The sequence below is a fragment of the Lemur catta genome, chromosome 20, assembly GCF_020740605.2.
Source record: "Lemur catta isolate mLemCat1 chromosome 20, mLemCat1.pri, whole genome shotgun sequence".
NCBI classification, from domain to species: domain Eukaryota; kingdom Metazoa; phylum Chordata; class Mammalia; order Primates; family Lemuridae; genus Lemur; species Lemur catta.
In genome coordinates, this window is record NC_059147.1 from 9,290,617 (window position 1) to 9,310,051 (window position 19,435).

At 34.7% G+C, this 19,435-nt stretch overlaps 1 protein-coding gene across 2 annotated transcripts in view; it reads right to left on the reverse strand.

Moving 5' to 3' along the window:
• Positions 1–19,435, reverse strand: part of LPCAT2 (lysophosphatidylcholine acyltransferase 2) — a 62,366-nt gene that overhangs the window by 37,264 nt on the left and 5,667 nt on the right. For both annotated transcript variants that reach the window (XM_045533768.1, XM_045533769.1), the window contains exons 2-8: positions 16,414–16,553; positions 13,072–13,289; positions 11,705–11,817; positions 9,990–10,050; positions 9,092–9,150; positions 7,825–7,859; positions 4,475–4,529 (exon numbers count right to left, since the gene is read on the reverse strand). In XM_045533768.1, coding sequence (XP_045389724.1) covers positions 4,475–4,529; positions 7,825–7,859; positions 9,092–9,150; positions 9,990–10,050; positions 11,705–11,817; positions 13,072–13,289; positions 16,414–16,553 — 681 coding nt within the window. The remainder of the gene's footprint in view (positions 1–4,474; positions 4,530–7,824; positions 7,860–9,091; positions 9,151–9,989; positions 10,051–11,704; positions 11,818–13,071; positions 13,290–16,413; positions 16,554–19,435) is intronic.

Below are 19,435 nucleotides of genomic sequence, written 5' to 3' on the forward strand. Positions count from 1 at the left end.
ATAAAACCCAATGCTTACTGAACACCCACCATGTGCCAGCACATAGTAACCTTACTAAATCCTCACAGTCCTAAAAAATAAGTATTATCCCCATTTTGCCAGTGATAACATAGGCTTAGAGAGGCTTAAGTAATTTGCTCAGGCACATACAAGTAGGTAGTAGCAGAATTAGAACAAAAACTCCAGCTAACACTATTTTTATAACACTCCATTTCTCTATTAGTATGTACAAATTCCAGAATTTTACCAAGTTCCAGAAGAAATTAGCTTTGTTAAGACAAGTGTATATGTGGGGTATGTGTGTGTGTGTGTGTGTGTGTGTGTGTGTGTGTGTGTAGTGTGAAGAAGGTTTAAGAGGCCCATTTTATATTCAAAACTACAAATAATTTTAGTGTTTGGATATTTAAATAAACTACATAAATGTATATGAACCTTCCCTAGGTAATTAGGGAAAGATAATTGAAAATTTAAAAAGTGGTATATATGTGTAGGTATTGATCATAACACTCATTATTATAATAATTTCAATCCCTTCCTAAATTGGAAATTCTTTTTAAATGAGAAAAAATCACTTTCTATTTCTTAAGGCAATGAATTGCTCACCACGAAGTATATTTTAGGCCTAATGCTATAGGCCTAATGTTTTAGTGAGCTATAAGCTTTGTGAACAAATTTTTCTAAAGCAAAATATGGCAGTCTCCCTTATCTAAGGTTTTATTTTTTTCAGCTTCAGTTACCAACAGTCAATAGTGGTCTGAAAATTTTAAATAAAAAATTCTAGAATGAACAATTCACGCTGAGCATGGTGGCTCACACCTGTAATCCCAGCACTTTGGGAGGCCGAGGTGGGATTATCACTTGAGGCCAGGAATTCAAGACCAGCTTGGGCAACATAACCTAACCCTGTCTCTACAAAAATAAAATATATTAGCTGAGTGTAGTGGCACACACCTGTAGTCCCAGCTACTTGGGATGCTAAGGTGGGAGGATGGCTTGAGCCCAGGAATTTGAGGTTATAGTGAACTCTGATCATGCCACTGAACTCCAGCCTAGGCAACAGAGTGAGACCCTGTATCTTTAAAATATATATATGTGTGTGTTTGTGTGTGTGTGTATTTATATATAAAATAAACAATTCATAAGTTTTAAATTGCATGCTGTTCTGAGTAGTGTGATGAAATCTCATGCCATCCTGCTCTATCCCTTTTTTATCACAAGGGAGAGTATAGTCCAATAAGATACTCTGAGAGAGAGAACACATTCACATAACTTTTATTATGGCATATTGTTATAATTGTTCTATTTTATTATTTGTTATTGTTGTTCATCTCTTACTATGCCTAATTTATAAATTAAATTTTATCATAGGTATGTATGTTTAGGAAAAACATAGTATATATAGGGCTCAGTACTATCTGTAGTTTGCGGTATCAACTGGGGGGTCTCAGATTATATCCCTCAAGGATAAGTGGGGACTATTACATGTCTATATGGCTATAGACAAATCGTTTTTATGCATCTATAAGACACTGGATGGCTTCTAACGTTAACATGCTTTGAATACAAACTGAGATACAGCCTATGAAGAAGGAAACTGGACAGTCAATGTGAATGCCTGTTGCTGCACATAAGCTACCTGCTGCACCCTTGTTGCTATATAGTCTGACTTAGCATGTATTCTCTCTCATCAGATAAACTAGCAGCTCTTCATTTATGTCATATTTTGTGGTTTCCTACTAGCTATCTTACTCCCTGTCTTCAAAGCCATACCTTTATACAGGCACGCTCGTGAAGGAGCTGGTGGATAAAACTGATGGCTGAGAAACACTTTAAACATACCCATTATGTCACATTGTGATTCAAAGAATAACTTTCAGTAAAACTATTCTGTAGACACTCATGTCTTCATTGCTCAAGGATGCCAGAAGACCAATCACACAGGACATGAGGTTTGGAACTTACAGTTTTATGATCTAAGAGTCAAAAAAATACTTTAAATCTCTATGTTGGGGAAGCAGAGAGGGATGGGGAGAGGAGGTGAGAAGATATCCCTCAATATTATATTCACTAGACTTGAGATATCCAGTGATTTTGGTAATTAAAGAATTTGATAATCATCATTACTGAGGGGATACTTGTGAAACTAAAGGTCAGGGCAGTCAACAGAATGTAAGTCCTGTGACTTACAAGAGCAAGAGTGTCTAAAAGGGCACTTTAATAATCCACTCAGAGTTCATTTGAAAAACCGTATAACTAATACTATGTTCTTAAATAATATATCTTGAATTAGGTTTACTTAATATTCAAGAAGTTCTAAAAACATATTCAAAATAATAACAAGGATTTATATTAATTTTAAAGAGACAGAAAAGAGAGAGGGTTACGTCTGATCAACCAAGACAATTGAAATTGGAGCAAGTAAATGAACTGAGGCTGCTACCAGTCTCGAGCTTGGCCTTCACAGATGTACTGGAGAAGTTGGAGCCTCAAGCCAGGGCGTGGATATACTTAGTGCCCTGGAATACATTTTCAGTTACATCTAGACCAGTGGGGAGTTAAAATATTCAAATATCATAAAGTGCTTTAGGAGTTGCCTGGGTGAAAGGTATATCATAAATGTAAAATAAATATAATTAAAATAAGAATACCTGTACCAAATCTGGACTCCACAAATTCTCATCCTCTTGCTCTGCGCCACAATTCTAATTCATCAAATCTTTACCGATTCAGCTATTTCAACCAGCTGAAAGCCATTTTGTTTGTGAAGTTCTTGAACAAAGGATACCTTATTTTCTTTGCCAGAAAATATTATCCAAATAGGTCTCAGACCCAGCTGGAGCATGCAAATATTGTAATTTTTTTAAAAAGAAAGAAAGAAAGAAAGCCATGACATGAAAAGGAAATGTGGTAATAGTGGTCATGGCAAAAAAAAAAAGAGGCATCTGCATACCTCTTGTTGTAACACAGTTTGACTGCTGACACGTATGCTAGACAAAAAAGGACAGTTCTGTGTGCATTTCCACATCTGTTGCTACAATTTGCTTTAGCTGCGGAGGGGTATATTGAGAAAGAGGGACATTATCTTGCAGAGAAGATAGCATGGCTGTTTTAAGTATAGGTTTTCTTGTTCCTTTTTAGAAAAATGAAACAGGGCTAGACTACCTAAGCAGCTATTAAAGCAGAAAGAGCAGTGCTTGAAGTACTCAGAAATGTTACAGTACAGGGATTCCTGAAGTGCATTCTATAGAACACTGGCTCCTAGAGATATTCAGAGAAAAAGGGGTTCTCTGTGGTCACACATTTCAAAGGCACTGAGAAGTCTTCAGAAAAGAAACCTGATTCACTTTGTTTACACTGGTACTTCCTAAATTTAATAGAGTAGTTATTTTTTAAAAAATGTCTACGGACATCCCTAAAACTAGTGTTTTTTGGCCACAATGAGAGATGCTAAGCTGGTTTTAAAAGTGGGGAGGTGTGGAATATAATCAAAAAACATATTTTTAAGGCAGGCAGAGAACGTACACACCTCATGAAAATTTGACTAAAGTTACACTCATTTTGAAATATAATTTTCCCTCCTTATCATTTGGCATTGCTGATAAGCTCTAAATGGCTGAATCACTAAGCCATTCAATAAAGTAAAATAGTGTTCTTGTGAATTTAATCCCACAGTCCTGTCACTTAGAGCACTAGGCCAACTCAGAACTCTGCATTAAATATGCAAATTTAAGGTTTTCATTCCACAATCCATGGCTGCAATCAGAAAATCCGGGTGCCTGCTATTCTAACCCTCTTTCTTCATAGACTACCAGAGAGTCTCACTAAAACCCACTGGATTTTAAATTAAGGGGTCTAGTCCATATCATATCTAGAAACTAAGAACATCTCTGAAGTCAACCATCAGACCTTAAAAATCTGGTCACAATTTTCAAAATGTTCTAATTACTCCCCCACGCCCCACCTGCCACTGCAACTCAAACCAAAAGACTCTGTCCTGTGAATGATGGCATGAGCTGCCTCCCAGATAGGATTTTCTCATGCTTTCCACATGCAGAGTGATTCCCTATGTCAGGGCTTCTGACGTCTGTGTCTCTCCCCTAATCCCCAAACAGCACTTCTCAGTTTTCACAAAACATACTCTTCAAGGAGTTGTGGGGCTCTATCGGCTCCCATCAGCTCCTTCTGGCAGGATCTCAAAGCATATCATTGAACTTGGCAGAGGTCAGCATTAAAAGGAGTAAAAGGATGAGAACAGGTAATGCCATTCTGGCCAAGTTCCCAGAAGTTAGAGGTGTTTCCTTACATGATTTTAAGGACTAAATCTGACAGCTTGGGTTGAGATACACAATTTGTAAAGTACCAAGGCTCATTTTAAAGGTGGTGGACCTTTACATCTGGTCTCTCTAGACTAGAAATTCAAAATTAAAGGAAAGGCCAAATCTCAAGCACCAAGGCTACGTTTTGAATGACTTACCTCCACTTCTACCTTTGTGAAGGGTTGGCAGAAAGTCAGCACACAAAGCTGAATGCTGAATAGAAAAAAGAGAAAGCCATCTTTAAATGGTAATAGAAATACCATCTAATGTTACTCAACAATCCTTTCTTTACAAACACCCCCATATCACACTTCATATGTATTTTTTGTTTATAAATGCTACACTACAGCTATAACACTTCTTGGACTTAGACATTCTTGCTATTCAAAAGCTAAATTATCAAATGAACACTAAATATGTATTTGTGAGTCAGAGCTACAGCTCAATAGACTAAACCTCAAATTTGAAGTTTCCTTGGCAACACAGACTCACAGGCCTAAGTCTCCAGAGAAATTATCCAAGGCTACATTTCAAGGTACATGAGTGTGTTTATGGAAAAAGTTCTCAGTAGAACTTTACATTTCTAAATTTTCTGATATTATAAAAAAATAAAATCAGTGGACCTTTCCTTAAAGGCAAAAACTTTATCAAAATTGTCCCAGTTTTGGTTATGGGGAAATCCGAAAGGTTTAAATTTCACCAAGGCTTTCTTTAAAGTGGTTAACCAACCCTTGCAAGATAATTTTTGAAATAGTTGCTTCTACTTATAGATTTCCAGTAAATATTTAGACTCTCTGGATAAGATTTCTATGGGATTTTTAGTTTAGCCTCATTAGACAGTTGACCCAGAAATCAGGTAGAGTGGATTAGACTGCATGTTTGAGAAAACAACCAACCAACCTTTTTTTGCTATTAAGAAATTAAAATATAATTTATCTGTAAAAATTACCTGAGGGGGCTCACTAAAGGAATTTAGGAGTTTAGGAATTCAGTTAAAAAAAGGAATGTAGAAAGATTTACTATCTCCATAATTAATTATAAACTGTTAATGTATCAGTTCTCAAACCTTCCATCTAAAAGGGAAAAAATATTTTACTATCTATAAACTTCAAACAAAGTCAATCCACATTATCCACCATAAGGTAAATTGTTTTTTAAATTATTTAAATGGAGCTGTGGAATTCAATTATTTGAACAGATACAAAAGTTATTCTGAAAATTTTGAATGCTGTAAAAAAAAATGAAACCACACATAAGATCTCATTAAACCTTTCTTGTGCATACTACAGACAAATCAAATACTTCTTCAACTGATACAAAACAGCTTTTTATAGCTGCCCTTCTTAAAGTTTATTCCCTGAGTCTCCTCTCCCTTAGGATATCTGCTTTGTATAAAATGTCTTCCTTACATCTGTGTCTAGAATAGCACTTGGAGCAAGGACAATTGAGAAAACCGATTTAGAAGTAATAGACACAGTGCTAACAATAACATTAAGTAGATTAGAAGACGAAGGTGGAAATGAGATTTTCCACAGGTAAGTGCACGTGGCATTTGGGCAAAACAAAGTTGTGCCTTTTAAAGATTTTGTGCTTGTTTATAAGCCCTAAGCAATCTTGGAACTCTTAAAATATTTTTTTCTTCCTTTCTGTACTGAATTCTCTCTCCAACTTTTTCTCCTTTTTACACACTTCCGAGCTCTATTAGAAGCTTGGATTAACTAAACCCTTCTACTTTCCCCTTCCAGAAAAACCTTCTCCTATTTGATCTCCGTTTCTAACTGGACTGTCGTGCAAGCAAAAAAAGTCACACAGACTGTATAATGAGCCCAAAGTCACTATCTCCATAAGAAACTTAACTCATAAAGGCCCAAAGGATCACACACTTCAGGAAATATAAGTAAGCTACCTGTCCAGTTTTAAGGTACCTCTTTTTCTAAAGTGCTCTCACACTAGTTTCCCCAAATTTTCTCTTATATAGGAGCTGAAAACCAGGAATTCAAAATCACTAGTGGCATGAAACATGTATTCTACACAAATGAATAAACTGATTTTCTGGAGAGTTAAAGATAATATGCTGTCTAGATATCTTTTATAATTTATATTCTTTATTTTTGGTGTTATTTGCTTATCTTCAACTACCAAGGACTGAAGCACAACAAAAATATAAATGTTTCACATATGTTAATGTCTATTCCACGGGCCCATCAGTTACCTATTCTGATTTAAATTTATATTTCAAAGCAATTTACAAAAAATGAATAAGTTTTTATAATTATTATAATACTTATAAGAAATAGGCTGGGCGAGGTGGCTCACGCCTGTAATCCTAACACTCTGGGAGGCCGAGGCGGGAAGATTGCTTGAGGTGAGGAGTTCCAGATCACCCTGAGCAAGACCCCATCTCTATTAAATAGAAAAATTAGCTGGGCTTGGTGGCTTATGCCTATAATCCCAGCTACTTGTGAGGCTGAGGTAGGAGGATCGCTTGAGCCCAGGAGTCTGAGGTTGTTATGAGCTAGGCTGATGACACGGCACTCTAACCCAGGTGACAGAGCAAGACTCTGTCTCAAAAAAAATAAAAAATTAAAAAAAAACCTTATAAGAAATAGAAATATTTATAATTATAAATAATTATGCAGTATTAAAAATTGATTTTCAGAAGTTGGTTGGATTATGTAAAAGGTATCTAAAGAAGCCTACAATGTTCTTGAAGGTAAATTACAATTTCCTTTTAAATATTTCCAAAGGGATGTCACCTATTTATTAACAACATTATTTGAACTCTGGGCTTAACTATATCAAAAGTGGACAAGGCCCTGGGGAAAGTCCTCAAATCCAGGTGTTTCAGATGGTTCTCACTAAAATTTAAACAGGCTCAGACTTATCCAGGGAGAACTAAAAAAAGATCTTGAGAGAAAGCAAGTTTCTATATGGTCTGTTCTTTTTAAAGGCCTATTTCAGTTCAGCTTGCCTAATAGAGAAACTGTATTCCTCTCCCGTCTTAAATGCTTCCAGAAACTGCTGATGCCAGTGTTTTCAAAATCCAAGAACAGAACTGAAATCTTGGTTAACTATTTTCTCAGCTCATATCAGACACATCCCAGGTATTTCAGGGCATATGACTAACTTGCTCTTAACTGCTTAAATCAATGTGGTAACAAGGATGGAGACACTTGATAATGCCGAATCTGCAGTCGAAACGAAACCACAAAATTCAAGCTAAGTATGATGCAAACTAGGTCACTTACAAACTGGCAGACAGACACTTGAGACTCATCTGAATATGACAGATGACTAAAATTCTGCCCACAGGAGACACTAGGGGTTAATGAGCAAGACAGTGATCCTCTCTCTACAGAGACTGACCAGTTACAAGATTTAAGACTCTGATCAGAAATCTTTACTTTTATAAAAACAAGGCTTTTTTAAAAATAAAGAATAAATGATATTTCCTTTTGTTCACTAAAATAAAATTTATAAAAACTAATAATAGACATAAGTGACTTACAATGTATATCCTTGCCAAGTCCAGGTCACAGTGTCCTACAATAACAGAAGCATTTAAGTTGTTATAATACATAAAACAAAGATCTTATTTTAATACAGGGATTCCTGTACATCTTTTTCTGAAATTAAAGGCAACATATTGAAAAGCAAAATAAGCATATTATCATTATTAAAGAACAGTGAACTGATCTATGAATTCTTGGATTATATACACGCAAAGATCTCTCTTCCTTATGTCATCACCTACCTTTTTATGGAACGAGCTGTTCTGAATTTTTAAAAAAACTATTGTGCATACTTAGTTATTTTTTTCCTAATATGAACATATCTCGATAAGTAAATTATGTACAAAAAAACCCCCAAACCCCAGAATATATCAGTACTCAAAAAGAAAAGTTTATTTGGGAGAAAAGAATAATAAAGTAGTGTATAGTAAAAGAATTTGAATACATGATAAATTCAAATCTATAGGTGGAATGCAATGAATAAAAGTTTGATAGATTTTAATTCTTTTTCTTAATCATAGGTGCCCAACGTTGAGAAACAAGACTGTGAATAGAACGTTGAACTGATCTTAATCTTAGATAGCATAGATAACTAACATCCTGCCTTTTTATATAAATTCTCTCATTTAAAAAAAAAAGTTCCTCTCAGAACCAAAATATTGCCTCAAAAATCCGTCTTTAGGAAAATGGTAGTACAATCAGTATCCAGAGGACAACAATGTGCCCAGCTGGAGCAGAAGAGACTATTTCCTGAGTCCACTCTGGACTTTATACAAGATGTTAAGCTCTTTTCAGATATTTTCTTATTTAATTAAGCTACTTGCCAAGGGTCACACAGGTAGTAAGTACTGAGCCAGTAATTAAAGACCAAGCCTCTCCCAAATTTATCCTGCTACTTTAATCCTTCTCTACTAGTAATGACCACTAATCAGAAAAAATTTCCCTCTAGACTTAATGAAAATCACAAATTTCTACTACGCAGTCTAACGAGACCCTAATATGTGACTTAATCATATGACCATAGTAACACTAGAGTAGAAGGTAAGGAAACGTCTTCCTGAAGTATAGCAATAGCAAAATAATAATAATATATGCCTATGGGGCAGAATTTTAAAAACTAGATGTGGCAAGCAAAATGAGTCTGCCTATCTGCGTCTATCACTTCTCTATTTACAACATCATTCAAATATTAAAAATAGTCCTATAGAATTTGTGCTGTTTGGAATACTTGAAATTCTTCCCATGGTAAAATACTATGCTTACCAGTTTGTTTGGGTATCTGAGGAGGACTGGCTGCACTGGAACTCCCGGAATGAAGGCTCCTATAACCACATTGAAATTTTATAATACATTTGTATATGAATAAAAGTTTTATAATAAAGAAAAAAATTAATAATCAGTATAAATATACTGAATATCTTAAGAGTGTACATAACTGAAATTATTTGCTAAATGTTGGGGAAATCCTTAGTGTTGTTTACCAAAATGAGGAATTTTTAGGATTAAGAACTATTTAAGAAAATATTAAATGCTGTGCCTAAACCACTTAAAATATTTATTTGTTTCTCCACTTGTTTTCATTTTCCAAATACCTATCCTTCAACAGGATTTTTAAAAAAAGTAATGACAAGATCAAGACAAAGAGAAAAGAAGAAAGTTTACGTGAAACCCAATGCTTGAAGCAATAACCACCACACTTGCTATTTATAGAAGTGATTCATAGGCGGTGAGCATTCTAGCAGCAGATAAACATTTTAAAGTGTTACAAATTACAAAGAAAGTTGTATTCAGTGACATTGCAATGTTAAAAAAAGTGAACCCTAGAAGGCATTTGAAGACTTTATAATGATAATGTAACACAGGTTTTCTGTTTGATCACATAGGACACCATGTGTCTATGAGGGTTCCCCGATGGAAAAGAGAAATGGCAGTGGTTTCTACTCAAACACACAAACCCACACAGAGGAAACATTACAAGGAAGAAGGGGTTATCATACCAAAAGAGAAAGCAAAGGAGTTCTGTGGATCCACAACACTAAAACTTATCAGAAAAGAAGAAGTGCTCAGAGCAAACCAAAGAGTTATTTTGTGTATTGCTATCAAATCATTTGAGAAATCTTCCATGTTACTTTATTATAATACATAATTTAATTTATCTCACCTGGTTTAAAAGTAATCAAACAGGAACGATTAGTACAAGTACCTTCTGGGAAAACTAGTATCTTGGGAGAAAAGGAATAGATTTAATATTTCAGTCTAATTAATATATTACCTCTTTACTCACTTTCTTATGACTTCACAAACAGCTGCCAATGCTTAAAAAACAAAAATGAAATCAAAGGCTAACACTTGATTCTAATGAAAACTACAATCAGATTATTCAATTTTCCTCTAAAAGAAGTATAGTGTCTGAACATTAAGATAATCAGAAAATGGATTTAGGCTTTGAATAGAGAATACAGTTAACAAATGTTTCTTAATGATGATACTAATGATCTGAATAAACTTAAAAGGAAGTGTAGAGAATAAGTCATGGTCAAGGTGTACACAAAGTGTACGTCAGGCTATATTAAATTCTTTCTTCACTTCATCCTTAACCAAATAATTTCCTACTTTCTTTATTTCAGTTTTCCCATTAAATGATATTCACTCCCACAACATATAGCTCAGGGATGTCTTGAGGACAAAGGAAGGAATGCTTACAATATGCTTTATGTTTATTTGAATTAGTTGACATATGGAATACAACTTAGTATCTTTTTTTATTTTTAAGTGTTTTTAGCTTTTAATGTACTTTATGCTTTCCACATGAAAGATATGTAGTACAGTTACTTTTCCCATTAACCAAATAAAATAGCAGCTTGATTTTCTGATGCTTTTAAAATTTAGCCATGAGTAAATTGCTAATTACATAAAATGAAAAAGAAAATCCCTGCACCACAGCAATTAGTAACGTGTATTTTATAATAATTAAAGGGGAAAAACACTGAGCTACACTGCCATGATAACAAGTTATTCATAAAATAAAAATTATGAATAGGTATAATTCTATCTTCTAATTTAAAAAATGGGTTTCCTATAACAATTGGGTACAATATCAAATATATTCTATTCAGGGGAAATTCTACAGCTGCACTACTAACAATGAATGGATATAGAGTGAATCATAAAATCTCAGAGCTGGAAGGGGCATTAAAAGTCACTTAACATCTCTAATGCTTGAATTCTTTCTACAATATCCCCCCCAAGTGGTTGTTTAGCCAATGCCTAAACATTCTAAAAAAGGGATTCCAAATCAGACCATTCTACCCCTGGACAGACAGAAAGTTCTTCCTCAAAATGAGCAAAATGAGCTGAGATCTATCTACTTGTTATCTCCCACCTACCAGTCCTAGATATATGCCTTGGATCCACAGAGAAAAATCAAACACTATTCCAATGCCAGCTATTCCCTATTATCTTTTTAATATTTCCTCATATGTCTTAGTTTCTAAAACCTTCTGGTCGGTCATACTTCCTCTTGGTACTTTAATATCTACATGTTATCCTGCGTGGCCAGATCAATGCAGGACTACTAGTCTGCCAGATGTCACTTGTCTTCATCCGGGAAACACAGAGGGATACTCGTTAGAATCACCCCTGGCTTATTATGCAATAAATGTCCCTCCCTTGCCCTCAAAAGGCATTCCAAGGAAGGGGTGGTGAGATGGTAAAGTTAGAAAAAAAGGGTCTACAGGTGATTTTAATGTGCCCCTTGAACAGAAAAACACCATCTAAATATACTTCAGATAAGATTAAAGACATTAATCACTTTTTCAGCAAAACCATCACACTGTTGAGTATGACTGAGCTTTAGTATCTCCTATTGTGTTTTACCTGGGGCCATTTCCCTTCTGATGTTGCTCGCTTTATTATTTCATTTATTGTGTTTTTTCGGGAATCTGGATCTACACGGGACACCAACACTGGTTGCACGGCCCGTAACAGTCCTTTAAAACAAACAAAAAGTCACAACCAAGCCATTTTTTGGCTAAAGCTACCACAGCAATAATACTGGATGTATCATACAACAAATGTTATGAAAAATTAAAATGATAGTAAATCAAAGTTAATAATTTAAAAAAACCCAAAAAACTCCAGTTCAAAGTTTATTAGAACTTAGCTTTTAATTTCAGAAGGAGAAGTAGATACATTTCATTGATTTAACAGAAGTAAGCAGCAAAAGTATGAAAAGAAACAAATGCAATTTTCTTCCTAAAGGTCTTCTTCCTCAATTGACATTAAACCTTTGGGATACACTACAAGATTATCTTGTTTTATTTTAGGAATACCTGAAAACTGATTCTATAAATTCATGGTACACATAAGGAGGGAGCAATTATTAATCAGTTTATTAAAATTTTCAGCACAACAGTTTTCTAAATAGATAGCTTCCTCGCACATGCAAAATAAACCTCAATTTACCAAAAATCTATTGCTATACAACTATTCAGGAAAAAGCCATATTACACAACACACAGTAGTTACGTTTAAAAAAAGTGTCTTAGCTGAATAACAAAGCTGCAAGAACTACTATTATTTCTCCAGAGCACCAAGGCAACATCAGGCAACTTTCACACCTACTGTCATCACTTGATGTTTACAACGACCTTGGGACAACAAGGAGCAGTTACTTGGAGACTAATTCCTGAGGGAGAGACCAAAGCATCTGGTGGGAAAAACACTTCACTTGCTTCATTATTTTTTACGGCAGGAAGCACTTATTGTTCCACATCATAATTTTCAAAGAGTTACACATACGGCCCTCATGGAGATTTTGGGGGCAATGATGAAGAAAACAGAGTTAGGAGAAAAGACTTAGGGCATTTATCAGCCTAATACCCTGAAGAGAAATTCATGAAATAGCATGTAACCTGTGCTTTCACCAATTCTTTAGTTAAATTGTCTCAAATCATGTTTAGTATTTGAAAACCAGTCTTTCTGACTATATATAACAACAGAAAGAAATGATGGCATAGTAACAAAGATAACTTTTAAAAAGAACTGTGAAGCTATAGATAGGGAAGTGTCCTCTAATCTTTCTTTAATAAATTCATTCTTTGCACTTAGTACTATATTACAATAAACATGTTTGAAATGTTTTATTATTTTAATGTTTTTTAAAAGGTTATCAATAGACTATACATAACTCTTTTAATTTAAAGCATGAGCATGAAAATATTTCACCCATTACAAGTACTTACTGCCAATCAAAGGGACCTGTGCGTTCTCACTTCGAGATACCAAAGAAGGTAACCCAGCTACCACACAAGCAATTCCATCGAAGAATGTTGAATGAGGGGCAACAACAAAAACTGGTGCTTCCAAAGCACTTGCAATCTTTCCTTTCACAGCAACTATAAATCCCATTGAAAAGAACATGGCATGACCCAGAAACTTCAAAGCCGTTTGAGTAATTTTCCTTTGCAAATAAATACAGAAAAGACATAATTAGCTTTGCTAATTGAAGCAGGCAGCAGGGCTTTACTCTAAAATACAATAAGGAAACCAAAACATGTCAGGGCATTTCATGTTAAAATATGAGCTAAGGAGAATAATAGCTAACACTTGCATGGAGCGCTTTCTGCCAAGTGTCAAGCACCATTCTAAGTGCTTTACGTGCTTAGCCTAATCTTATGATGTAGGTATTATTATTTCCATTTTACAGAGGAGGAAACAGGCACAGAGAAATAAAGTAAATTTGCCCAAGGACACGTGGCTAATAAATGGCTCCCACATTCTGAGACTATAAACTGATAAAAATGAATGTTCAACACACATCCCCCACTGAGACATCCAAATCAATAATGCTCTTCAAAGAAATCTTGGGAATCTACATTTGTGTAATGAAGACAGTTACCTCCCAAAACACTTTTAGAACTCGCATGCTAAAACTGTCTTCAGAATTACCTTAGGGATAATTTTTTTAAAAGTAAGTCTTGTTATCTATATTGTCATAGCTCTTAGACATCATCAAGCATCTTCAGAAGTAAATTCACCATCTCACTTCCCTGGAACAGATATGCACATAAACGATTCCAGAAATCTACTTCTTTTACTTTTTAAAAAGATTCTGCTACCAAAGAGCAATTAATCCATCAAACTGTGCCAGGAACTGTGCTGGACACACAAGCCAAGTAAGATACGGTCTCTGACCTTGATAAACTCATCAAATAGGAAAAGAAAAAAGAACTCCCAGAAATGCAAACACAGGATGGATATCTCAGTATGTGAATAAGCATGTAGCTTTTCATGAAAAATAAAATATATACATCACCCACGAGGTATCTAATGAGAGTTTCTTTTCAGCATATTATGGGGGTACAAACATTTAGGTTACATATATTGCCTTTGCCCCACCCAAGTCAGAGATTCATGCTTGGCCATACCCCAGACGGTGCACACCGCACCCATTAAGTGTGAATATACCCATCCCATCCTCCCCCTCCTACCTGCCCGACACCTGATGAATGTTACTACTGTATGTGCTCATAAGTGTTGATCAGTTAATACCAATTAGATAGATGGTGAGTACATGTGGTGCTTGTTTTTCCATTCTTGTGATATTTCACTTAGTAGAATGGGCTCCAGCTCTATCCAGGATAATACAAGAGGTGCTAGATCACTATTGTTTTTTGTGGCTGAGTAGAACTCGAAGGTATACATATACCACATTTTATTAATCCACTCATGTATTGATGGGCACTTGGGTTGTTTCCACATCTTTGCAATCGTGAATTGTGCTACTATAAACATTCTGGTGCAGGTGTCTTTTTCATAGAATGTCTTTTTTTCCTTTCGGTAGATGCCCAGTAATGGGATTGCTGGAACAAATGGTAGGTCTACTTGTAGCTCTTTGAGGTATCTCCATATTACTTTGCACAGAGGCTGTACTAGTTTGCAGTTCCACCAGCAGTGTAGGAGTGTTCCTATCTCCCCGCATCCATGCCAGCTAATGAGAGTTTAAAAAAATAGGTTTCCAGATAAATTCTCTCAACATTCTTGCAATGATATAGTGAGGAGCGATTAGCAACTAGCTCCTAGTAAGTTTCTGTGACTTTTATTTCTCAGTAAGTAAGACACAGAAAACCAAAGTATTTGTCCAGAGGGCACAGGGACTGTACTTCCCTTTCTTCCCTTTTAGGTTAGTGACGAGACCTCTGTTCATGTAAGGATACAAAGTGCGCCCCTTTATCAAATTTCCAAACCTCTTGTTTTTTATCTATAGTGATGTGGCTTCTGATAACTACAGTTATCTCATATTCAGAGCCATTAAACACTTCCATTTAAATGTTTAAAAATGGCTGAAAGTCTGGTGCCACATAGTAACTCCAGCATTACCTGTTTGAGAGGAGACAGAGATACTGTTTTAATTGACAAAAGTAAAAATTCCTTTTCTATCATTTATATCTATTTTCTGGATTCTCAGCCTATTCCTTCCATCATCCTAGGTTTTCATGAACGACTAACAATAGAAACCAAAAAAATAATCGGAACAGAGTTGGTGAGTCACAAAAAAACATCTCTTGAAGTATTGTTTTATGCCACGCAACCCTGAGTTATAAAACAAAGGAGTGTGATTTGCAAGAACTGAGATTTCTCTGGGGCACTGGCAGCACTGGATTCATTTCCACTTCAAACTTGCCTTGTGTTTGATATTGACATTTGTTCACGAGAACATGAACTGAACAGCAAACTGCATATTTCTTTAAAAGTTTCTAGAACAGTATTTCTCAAAATTTTTGGAGGACGTGTTCACATTTGAGATTTAGATGAAAGGAATATATCCTTGGCAGAGGGAAAAAATTGTGCATAATTTCGGAGAGTTCAACAATGCCGTAAAACCCATCTGTAAATTTGGAATCCATGTGAAATCCGCGCAGTCCACATTAAGAGGCCCCGCTTTTAAGACACACAGATGGCAACAATTTGGTTCTGCTGAATAAGAATGAACTTTTACCAGTAGCTTTGTTCATTCATGATCAGTCTGTTCTCTAATACCATCCCAATTAGATAATGCCTAAGAGGCAGTTCCATTCTGCCTTAATGCTAATATTTTTTAAAGCTAGGCTATATTGGTTAATAATTAAGTTGTTATTAATAATAACTACTAAAGTAATTAACAAAAAAACTGATCCACTTAATTACATCACTGAAGAAAACTTGTCATTACTGTACAGGAACAAGAACAAATGTGAAAACTGAGGAAGAGCAAAAGAAAGCAAGGTATTTTATAGCTGCAATGGTTTCAGGTATACTAACTGGGTATCTTTCAGAACCAAAGATGTATCACTTTTTGGAAATAACTCAGAAAACAAAATGTCTTAACCTTAGGAAACTACAACTTCAAGAGAAGATTATTATGTACCTGGGCAGTCAGTTCTACATATGATAAATTAAGACCAGTTTCATCAGAAAAACAAAAATAAATTATTAAAATTGAGTAGGCAGTAGTTAGATAAAACGATTGATCACTGACTAACCTATGATAAACCCCTTTTTATCTTCATATTATGTCCAAATATTTGAACATATTTATTTCTTACCTCCTCCAACCAGTTATTGGGTGGGTCAGCTTTTCAGGACAGCATACTGTTGAAATTGCAGCAAATGGCCATGCCAGTAATATAATTAATCCAACCAATAAGGCACGAATTGGAAGCAGGATTATTCCAAGAAGGAAAATCTGAAAGTCAAAGTTGATAATAATAGATAAATGGACATTATTTTAATGCACAGCTACTAAACAGAAACATGTAACAGAAAAGTTATATGCTATTCATGCATTCACTCAAGGATAAATTGAGTACTATCCTGTATTAGACAAAGATTTAAGCACAAAGAAAAGTAAGACATAGATATAGTAGGCGACCTCATGACGCCTACTAAGTAGCAAAAGAAAAAGTGAAGAAAACCCTAAGACAATTGATCTGTATATTCATGAGAGTGAACAGAGGATGCTGGGGGAACAAAGAAAAGGTGTGTCTGACTTAGCAGCCAGCAAAGCTTCCTGAAAGAGGTGTAGCCTGAATAGTCTTCCAAGATAAGCAGAAGCTAGCAAGGCAAGAGGCGAAATTTTCTTTTTCAGAGGTATAGGTAGAAGGAAGAGTGTGAACGAAGGCTTTAGAGGGTGAAGAAGTAAATGCATTGTTTTATAAACCTTCCAGACCTTTAGAATTAATAACAATAAAGAGATGGAGAAGAAAATAGGCATAAAATATAAGAATAAAAAATAAGTAATAAGAATAAAAAGCAAATAAATAAGAATTGCAAATAACATGTGGCTGCTATGTACCAGGTACTCTAAGCACTTGGAATATAGTAATTTACTTAGTTCTTATAACTGTAAGTTGTAAGTTTTACATATAAGAAAAGAGTGGCACAGAGGGAATTAAATTAAATTGCTTATGATCACAGAGTTATTAGTAAGAGGTATAACCAGGATTTGAATGAATCCAGTTTGCTTATAAAGTCTTTGCTCTTAATCCTTGTATTGTATCACCTTTTAAGTGAAATAGACTGTCCTCATGTATAACACACTACCTTTTATATAAGCCAATTATGCTACTCAAACAGTGCCATACTTTTTCTTTCTCTATTGGCCCTTACATGAATCTGATCATCATCAAATAATTTAGGAAAAAGTGCCAAAAATATTCTAATTATCTGATGTCTGTCCAGTTTGATGTAAAAATTACACAAGGAAATTTTCAGACATTAAGTACACAATGAGTTTTGTTAAATGTATACTCATGTAACCACCATCCCAATCCAAGATATAGAACATATTTACCACTCCCAGAAAGTCACCCTGTGCCTCTTCCAGTCGATCCCAACACTCAGACAACCAACGCTAAATTTCTGTCACCATAGCTTAGTTTTGTCTGTTCTTGAATGTCACATAAATGGAATTATATATTATGCATTCTTCCACTTAACATAATGTTTTTCAATTCTACTATGCTGTTTCATATATCAATAATTCATTGTTTTTGATTGCAGAGTATTATGCCACCATATGACCATACAATAATTTGTTTATTGATTCTACTATTGATAAACATCTGGGTTGTTTCCAGTGGTGGACTATTATGAACAAAGCCACTATTAACATTCTGGTACAAGCCTTTCTATGGATATGTGCTTTCATTTCTCTTAGGTAAATACTTAGGAGTGGAATTGCTGGGTCATAGATATGTTTAACTTTGCAAGAAACTAGCAGCTTTCCAAAGTGGCTATATTATTTTTAAAAAGTGTCCCTGGAAACACATGAGAATTTCAGTACATCCTTCCCAACATTTGGTGTTGGTAGTCTTTTATTATGAAAGTGTGTCAAATCCTTTTTCTGCATTGACTAAAATGATCCTGTGCACTTTATTCAATAAATATGGTGCTCATATTTATTATTTTTCCTGTGTTGAACCAATGTTATGTTCCTGGGATAAATCCCACTTTGCCATAGTATAATCCTTTTTATATGTTGCTGGATTCACTTTGCTAGCATTTTGTTGAAGAATATTGCCTATATTCAATATGTATTCATAAAGGATATTGCTCTGTAGTTTTTTTTTTGTGATGTCTATTGCTAATTTTGGTATCAGGGTAGAATGATTTGGGAAGTACTTCTTCTTCTTTTATTTTTTGGAATAGTGTGTGAAGGACTGGTGTTAATTCTTCTTAAACCCTTTTGTAGAATTCATTCACCAGTGAATCCATCTGGTCCTGAGCTTTCTTTGTGATTTTTTTTTTTTTTAACTACCGGTTAATACCTTTATTTCATTTGAACTTTTTAAAAAAGTTTTATTTATTTTTATTTCAGAATATTATGGGGGTACAAATGCTTTGGGTACATAAATTGCCTTTGCACTGCCCAAGTCAGAGCTATAAGCTTTATAAGCTTCCATTTGAAGTTTTATTTATTCTTGAATCAATTTTGGTAGTTTGTGTCTTTCTAAATATTTGCCCACTTCATCTAAGTTATCTAATGTTTTGGCATGAAATTGTTTATATTACTCCTTATAATGCTTTTTATTTTGGAAAACTTGGTAGCATTGTCCTCTTTGTCATTATTGATTTTAGTAATTTGAGTCTTCTGTCTTTTTTATTTTTTTCCCTGGGTCAGTCCAGGCAAAGATTTGTCAATTTTTTTCCAGAGTACCAACTTTTGGTTTTGTTGTTTTCTCTATTGTTTCACTATTTCCTATTTCATTTGTTTCTGTCTTAATCTTTATTATTTATTCATTTCTGCTTGCTTTCAGTTTAGTTTGCTCTTCATTCTAGTTTCTTAAGGTGGAAAGTTATGATATTGACTTAAAATCTTTCTCTTTTCTAACACAGGCATTTACAACTATAAATTTTCCTTTAAGCACTGCTTTAGTGGAGTCCAGTAAGTTTTTGTATGTGTGTCATTTTCACTCATCTCAAAATATTTACTAATTTTTCTTATGACTTCTTCTTTGAACCATTGGTTATTTAGAAATATGTGATTTAATTTCCAGGTATTTGTGAATTTCCCAAATTTTCTTCTGTTATTGATTTCTAATTTCAATCCACTGTGGTCAAAGAACA